This window comes from Pagrus major, chromosome 17 (assembly GCF_040436345.1).
Source record: "Pagrus major chromosome 17, Pma_NU_1.0".
NCBI lineage: Eukaryota > Metazoa > Chordata > Actinopteri > Spariformes > Sparidae > Pagrus > Pagrus major.
This window is the reverse complement of record NC_133231.1, coordinates 19,265,469-19,273,706: the sequence shown is the minus strand read 5'-3', so window position 1 is coordinate 19,273,706 and position 8,238 is coordinate 19,265,469. Positions and strand designations below refer to the sequence as shown.

General features: G+C 39.7%; 1 protein-coding gene across 1 annotated transcript; it reads left to right on the top strand.

The window, feature by feature from the left end:
• Positions 1-878: 878 nt before the first annotated feature.
• Positions 879-8,186, top strand: tmc4 (transmembrane channel-like 4). Its single transcript, XM_073485553.1, has 16 exons — positions 879-1,051; positions 1,247-1,433; positions 2,672-2,820; positions 2,921-3,070; positions 3,751-3,836; positions 4,033-4,178; positions 4,289-4,436; positions 4,574-4,732; positions 4,818-4,975; positions 5,512-5,638; positions 6,310-6,407; positions 6,503-6,686; positions 6,763-6,893; positions 7,102-7,257; positions 7,394-7,472; positions 7,566-8,186. Exons 1-16 carry the CDS (start codon positions 1,003-1,005, stop codon positions 7,656-7,658), a joined length of 2,100 nt encoding a protein of 699 aa, XP_073341654.1. The 5' UTR covers positions 879-1,002; the 3' UTR covers positions 7,659-8,186.
• Positions 8,187-8,238: the final 52 nt, after the last annotated feature.

Sequence of the window (8,238 nt, the reverse complement as noted above, 5' to 3'; positions counted from 1 at the left end):
ATTTTACTTTGAAATGAAATGATTTGAATTACAAATTGGTTTTGTGTTATGCCTCTACCTTTATCCTCTCTGTGCCAAGACTGAGTCCTTTGGTTCCCTTTCTTTCTTTTTTTATGATTCCACAGTGATGATTGTGATGGTTCTAGTCCTTCTGTTGACTGCTCGCCTCCAGACTATTTATTTTTCAGCCTTTTGTCTGTTCTCTTGTGTTTGGCTTCACATGCTGCTGTAACACTCCCTGCTTTGTAAAAGTGTTACTTGTGGAATACATATCAGCATTTCCTCATCACTTGCCCTGTCTTCTTCTTTCTTTAAAACCCTTCTTGATGTGATGAACTGTGAATTATTTGTTCATTATGAGGCTTGTGTAAGTCGTTAAGATGAAGCTTGTCGAAAAAAGGCTTTTATACATCACATCTTTTTAGTTGTCTGACTGGGAAATCATTAACTCTCTGTCATTAGTCAACGCAAACACCCACAGCATTGAGTTTCTGATGAGCTAAAAGCCAGTATACGTAGTTAACTTTGCTTTGATAAAACATTATGTGATTGTTGAATTCATAATATGAACTTGTACACGTTTATATGGTATATTTCATTTGTTCTCAGCGCTGCCCGCAGTTAGAGTTCAGTAAAATAACTCCTGAAGTTTCCAGTACACTCAAAAACAATAACAGAAATCAATTAAACCTGTTTGCTTGCTGTACACTTCTTTACTTGCTGCTGCTTATCAGACTGTGCAAATTGTAAATGACTGGTTACCGTTCCCTTGGAAATAATGGGTTAAATCATACAAGGAAGTACCTGTGTGGTCATTTACAAAGGGAGTAAAGTCCGTGAGAGAGGACAACAAGGAAGGGTTGCTTGGGTAGGCAGCGTTTCCTCATGACGGGCTGGTTCATGTTTGTTTCATTCTGGACTTGTCTGTGAGAAGTCTTAGTTTTTAGTTAGCTTTTTAATTAGAAGTCTTTAAAGGTGGTCGTGTCAAACTGCTTCAGAGAAATGGACAGTGATCCACGAGGCTTAAGTATGCTGTATGACGATACTGAAGGTGTGTCTGTTCTTACCTCTGATCACATTTACTTATACAGATTTGTACACACACTTAAAATATGTAGATCGCCTGAATGTCTGAGTATGTTACAGCTGATGTGACATCTTTTAATCTGATTGAACTATCTTGACACACATCGCTTCATCAGTTCTTTGCTGTTTTTCTGTCTTTTCTCTGACCACTCGCTTACAGGTAATGGTTACCTTGGTGACCAGCCTTCACTGAGGTCACGACGGGCTTCATCTCCAGAGTCCAATCAGAATCACCCTCAGTTCAACTGGAGCTCGACACCCGCAGAGAATGATGAAGAGGACAGCAGTGGGATGCCCCGGGACCTCAGGAGCAGTCCTCTGCCCATGGCGCTGAAAAGAGCTGTGCGGTATGAAACCTGCTTCAGGAAATGTTCTTAGACAAGGATCCTCTCTAGACATATTTCACTACGTAAAATATGCTTTGAAATGTAATTTGAATCAACTTTAATCTGTATTAGAGCTGACCGAAACTTGATACTAATATTAGGGAGCAAAACATTCCAATATGGATATTTTTGGCTGATACACACATTTTTTGCAATGATCTCTCAAATGTGGTTATCAAACACTTTATTGTCTCAAATTACATCAGTGCACTGAAACAATAAACTTTATTGGACAACACATACACCGATACCGATATATCTGTAGTAGGCCAATATCAGCCCATAATGTCAGCCAACCCATATATCTATCAGGCTCTAATCCATATTTTATAATAACAATTAAAAAAAAAGTTGTCACCCAAATCTACAGATTTACGAAGCTTTGTAGCAAGTTTTAGCTCATTGTTTTGGTTTTTACGGCAAAAAAGCAAACTTACAAAACCTAGGACGTATCAGTAAGACCATTATGGTAAAGCTTTATTTTATAGGTTTGTAATTTTGAAAAAAATTCCCATTAATTGCAAAGACATTTCTTGGAAAAAAGCAATCTAATTTGCGACAAATTATTGAGAAAATATGAATGTTCTTTACCAAAAAAAGATCAATTTAAAAACCAGGTAAATACTAATTTGTTCTTCATATGCTATTTTTGCAAAATTTCCCATTTTTTGCATGTTCAGCCTTCCTGCTATGTACCATATAATGACACTCAAGGTTAGTTATTAATTTAAATTAGTTAATTCCAAATGTACCAACTTAACACTATCTCTATAATTAGAACTAGAGCTGCAACAATTATTCGATGAATTGATTAGTAGATCGAGAGAAAATTAATTTTCAACAATATTTGTAAGCAAAAATGTCAAACAGTTGCAGCTTCCAGCTTCTTCCTGTATGGATCTGCTGCTTTTCTTACTCAAGAATGATAGTAAATGAAGAGTTTTTGGGTTTTGTACTGTTGGTTGGACAAAAGAAGCAATTTGAAGACGTAATTTTAACCGCTGGCAAATTGTGATTGCATTTTTCATAATTTTTTGATTTGTACCTGTTGATTGTAAAAATAATGGGCAGATTAATCAATGATCATATTTCTTCTAAGGACATTTTTTGAAAATTATGACTATAAAATAAAGTGTTGCCATTACTTACACCACACATTAGTATCTCGGGAGTCATAATGTGTAACTTGTCCATTGCAGGCAGGTGCAGCAGATGCAGGTTCCTGTTGTTTCCAGCAGGGAGTCCTGGAGACGGAACAAGGCCAAATCTCTGCATAAACTCAAAGACAGCATCAGAGGATTTCTCTCCTTTTTCGCACTGTGGAGCAAAACGTTGCAAAAGATTGGAGGTAAACCTTTAATCACTAATTTCAGGTGGACATTAAAGGGTTTGTTTTTATTTTTCAGCATCTCAAGCCTTTAGATTATGCATATGCATTGTCCCAACAGGTAACTTTGGAGGTGGCGTCCAGTCCTTCTTCCTGTTCCTGAGATTCTTGGTGGTGCTCAATTTTGTTTCCTTTCTACTGATTGCTGGATTTGTCCTCATCCCCAGCATCATCTTCAGATCTGTCGGGACAGACCTTGTTAACAGCACTGGTAATGATCACTTGTTCAGGATACAGTTTGTTAGCTCACAATGTTCCAGTTTGCTTTAACTTGAAGACAACAGCTGACACTGGTACATTATGTTTTCATGGTACCTCATTTCTCTGGAATTTAAACAGGAAGCCTCTTCACAGCCTGATCCAACAGTTTCCAGGCAACAGCCTGTTCATAAGAGTCAGTGTAGAGACCGCAGTACCAGCTGTGGCGTTCCCCTCAGAAATTAAATGAAGAAATGGTCACTAGTGCATGAGCAGAATATTTATTCCCACGAGGATATCTAAATATGCATGTAACGTAATTACCTGAGATTTGTGTAAAATATTGATTATATAATGTTAGAACATTTGATCATGCACGAACAGGAACTTACTTACCTTAAAATAGTGTTTTACAAGAAAATGTCGAGAAAATCACCATTTTAAAGCTGTGAGAGGACACTACATTTATCTAGGTGACAGTGTAAGGATTAATACCCTCCGCTTCTGCTGTCAAGTGAGCCGAATGCCTGAATTTTCTCACCACTGCAGCTTTTATTCTTTCAGATACACACTAAACAACTACATGACCTGTACTGTATGTTCAGAAAAGTGCAGGGAAACCTATAGGAATTCTCTAATCTCTGGGAGTGTATGCAGAGATCATAAAGCTTTCCACTTTGTGGTGTTTTCCAGGTCCAGAGGAATGCATGCAGTATGACCCCAATCCTCAAGGCTTGGTCTTGTTCTATAATTACTTCCTCGACTTACTTTCGGGAACGGTGAGGAACTGCAGCATCGACTTGCAGAACATGCAGTGAAACAGATATTAGTGCTGTTCATTACTGGAGTTCATTAGAGTTGTGCCTCCACATCCTCCTACTATATCCTCTGTTGGTAAAAGCATATTTAAACCACATCCAGGGAACTTTTATTACATCAGACATGCTTAGTGACTATCCTCTCCTCTTTGTTCAGGGCTTCATGGAGTATTCATGGATGTTTTATGGCTACTACAACAACACACTGGTGGACGACAGGAACTTCTCATACAACATCCCACTGGCGTACCTCTTCACTGCTTTCTTCTACTTCGCCTTTTGTTTCATTTGCATCATAGCACGGTCAGTCTGACACCAAACTTGTGTGAAATAAACAGAATGACATTTTAAAAGCTTGAGTTGAGAATTCAGTCACTTTGACTTGCTTCTGTTTCCTCTTCCCTGACTCTCAGCATGGGGACCGCAGCTCGAGTTGCTGTGGCAACGGGAGGCAGGGCTGTGGGCAACTACAGCATGATAGTGTTCACCAGCTGGGACTACGGCTGCCTGGGAGACCAGGCTACCAACCTGAAGCAGAAAAACATCCACTACCGGCTGCAGGTCAGTGGGGATCTGTCCTACTTAGAAGGATGGAGGACAGTCAGGAAGAAGAGAAATGTGATGGCAGTTTTTTAATCATTCCCTGTGAGTGGCATGCCCTCAGATGACCCCTTGTCTCATTTCTCTTTCTCTCTCAGGTGGATCTGGAGGAGGAGAGCTTAAAGAAAAGGGCAGCTGCTCTGACTACGAAGCAGAAAGTTATTTTATACTCTCTACGTGTCTTTATGAGTCTTCTTTCCTTTGGGTTCATTATAGGAGCCTTCTACGGCATCTTCTTGGCCACCGAATTCAGCCAGGTAAATGATGTGAAAGGAGAGTGATGATGCATATGTGGTCTGAAAGTCTTTGGTGACCTTTTTCCATCCCCTCTCTTACAAACAGAAAAATAGTGGGGTGCAAGGTATCCTGGGTTTGATTTATGAGTATCTACCTTCCATCGTCATCACTGCTGGAAACTTCCTGGTGCCGCTGCTGTGTGACCAGATCGCCTTGGTAGAGCGATATGCCCCCAGCACTACTGTCATAGTGGCACTGTTAAGGTTTGCATCAGTGTTTATGTGAGAGTATTTGCTTTTGTAAATGATGAAATACTGAAAGATAAATTGAGAAACAAACTATAAAGTAATTAGAGATTTTAAAAACTTGCTGCAAATAGAAAAAAATGTCATCCAAGCTTAGGGGTGGAAGAGCTCAAAACCCTGACTTAATTAAAAGCACCAATACAGGATTGTCTTAAAGAGACAGGAGCTAAAACAGAGCGTTTCAGAAAACAGTAAACATATTCTAGTAGTAACCCAAAATAAAATCATGAACCTTAAAATGAACATAATATGTCTCCTTTAACTGAAACCGTCTTAGAGGTTTAGAGGTGAAATCTCCAACAACTCAGAGGCATAGAAACCTGTGACAAGCATCGGTGATGTAGAGGCATACACCAGAGTGTGTCAGTACGCTGTGACATTCAAACAGCCCTGAGATTTTCGACCAGGGAGGGCAGAAAACACTTGACGCTTTACCACTTAGGGTTTAAAGGGTTTCACGACTGGTTTGATAATGACTTCTCTTCCATGTACAGGGCAGTGTTCCTTCGTCTGGTGAGTCTGGGTGTTCTCCTCTTCACCCTGTGGAGTCAGATCACCTGTGACGGCGATGCAAATGATGTAAAATGTATGCTATGCCAATACAACTATATAGGCTACAAGGTAATTATACCTCTTGAGTGCATGTGAATTATTTTTAAAGATGCCGCTTCTTCACAAACAAGATCGAAGGAGACACCAAGTTGTGAGACAAGTACAACCCTGATTAAAAAAAAAAAGTTTGGACGCTGTAAAATGTAAATTAAAACTGAATATCAAAAACAGTTTAAGAAAGTGTTTCTGAGCCCAAGAAGTAATATTGTTTATACAATCATGTGTCTGAGCGTCCCAACTTTTTTTAAATGAGGACTGTACCAACAGCTTCAGATAAAATAAAGAGGGACTGAGATAGCAAATACATATCTGCAGTCAGGATGATAAAATATTTGTTTTTCTAATCTAACATCCCTGTTATGGCTGTCGCTTACATGAGCAAAGAATTTCTGCTTGCACTTTGTTTTTGCATCAGTGCATTTCAGAGACAGAGTAAGCTTTAAATCAGCTGGATCAACTGAGGATTTCAGGAGATAACAGCAAAACTGCAAGAATGAAAAAGAGAAAGAAACAGATCAGAGTAAAGAGAGAATATGATATGATTCTCCCTGAAATACAATTTGATCTGATTACAGGAAATAATGTGCCAACATTGAGCAACATAATTTGAGAATTTAGAATCCTTAACACTGAAATATTGTAAAAGAGGTTCATCTTTTCATGTTTGTGTCCTGATGCAGTGCTGGGAAACACGAATAGGACAGGAGATGTACAAGCTGACACTGTTTGACCTCCTCATCAACATCGCTGTGCTCATCCTGGTGGAGTTTCCACGCAGGTACAAATCACTGTGGGAACAGCTGGTCAGATCACGTTGAGAGTGAGACATTCAGCCGTGTAATTGGGTTGTGTTTTTATGTGTTTGTGTTTCAGGATGGTGGTGGACAACTGGTCCTGTAAGCTGGTTCAGTGGGTGGGTCGACAAGAGTTCGTAGTTCCCGCCAACGTGCTCGGGCTAGTTTATGGTCAGACTGTGGTTTGGACAGGAGCTCTTTTTTGCCCTCTTCTGCCTCTCATCAACACTGTCAAGTTTATCATCCTCTTCTACTTCAAGAAGGTGACACAGCAAACAATCTGCTTTGGTTTTGTCCCAAACGCTGTCCCATGTCTTCAATGCCTCTTTCCCTCCTCAGATCACACTCTTCCATAACTGTCGGCCAGCACTGAGGACGTTTCGCTCCACCACCTCCGCCTTCTTTTTCCTGGTGGTCCTCCTGTTTGGCTGGGGCCTGGCCACAGTTGTCTTGGTCTACAGTGTTGCTGAGTGAGTGCTTCTCCCTTGTAACAATAATAACAGAAGTACTTTAGTTTAGCATTAACAGTGACAATATTGAGGCTTTCTGCAAGTCAGAAGGTAAAGCAGTGACTAGCAGGAATAGGTTTGATTTAAAAAAACAAAAAACAACAACAACAAAAAAAAACAGAAAAGACTTTGTTAGACTTTACTGAAGTGTTTCTCTCTTTCCACGCAGGATTCGTCCCTCTATGGCTTGTGGTCCTTTCCGTTTCTTCCCCAACATGTGGTCGATTGTTCCAACCACTTTCGCCAGCCTCTCTGAAACTACACGGGAATTTCTCTTCTTCATTGGTTCCCAGGCATTCTCCATCCCTCTGTGTGTATTATCTGGGTGAGTGAGCTTGACTAAGCTTCCTGTAGGATCCTTATTCTAGTATATACAGGGAGGCTATATTTTACCTGTATATAATTTGATCCTTCACTGTCTGTTTTATGGTGTATAATCATGGGTCCTTTCTCCCTGGCAGTGTGGTGTTGTGTTATTTCGTGGCCTTAGCCTCTGTCTATGGGAACAGTGTTGCTCTGCTAAGAGCTCAGCTAAAACTGGTAAGTTGTTGGCATTCAGCTGAATGCTGTATTGTAAAGCAAATACTTAGTCACAGTGATTTCAGTTTCACTAATTAAATCTTTGGTTAACAGGAGGGCCGTGACAAGCAGTTCTTGGTCAAGCAGATCGAGATGCTGGGTCAGCAACTTCATATATCAAAACCCAGTGCAGGAGCAGAAGACTGAACTTAGCATAAGGACCATGTTGAATTTTTATGACCTTCTTTATTAGCCTAAACATGAAGCAACATGAGGAGGCATCTGAACAGGGCTGTACACACCATATACACTACTCAAGATTAGTTAGGGATATTGGGATATTTTAGTGTTTCACTTGATTGTTTATTCTGTGACATATCTACATTTTTATTTTGTGTTAATACAAACCATGCATATGTGCACCCATATCGCAAAATCCCTAACTAGTTTTGAGGTGTGTATTTGTAAAGTCAGTGTCTTATAATGCTGGCTGGAGTGACGCAGCAACAAAATTATTTATTTACAGATGTGTGGCTCTTGACAGATGAGGCACAGATGAGTTCATTATTAGTTTAATGTAGAGGTATGTGGTTAAATAATGTAAAGCAATGAATAAATGCAATGCAAAGTTTTCCCTTTGTTATAAATGCAACTTTGCACCACGTTTGTCTGTTCATGAAAATATCGTTGTATGTCTTGTTGTCCTTTTACTTAATAAAAATGAGAGGACCTGTAGCTCCCTCTGGTGTCAAAATCATGGTGTTGCTAAAATGTGTAATGTTTACTT

What these genes read in the sequence shown, in the direction of transcription:
- tmc4 (XM_073485553.1), top strand. Translation starts at nt 1,003, where the DNA reads ATGGACAGTGATCCACGAGGCTTAAGTATGCTGTATGACGATACTGAA. An exon ending in AACGTTGCAAAAGATTGGAG is followed by an intron (nt 2,821 to 2,920) that starts GTAAACCTTTAA and finishes TTGTCCCAACAG; the next exon opens with GTAACTTTGGAGGTGGCGTC. An exon ending in TAAGAGCTCAGCTAAAACTG is followed by an intron (nt 7,473 to 7,565) that starts GTAAGTTGTTGG and finishes TTTGGTTAACAG; the next exon opens with GAGGGCCGTGACAAGCAGTT.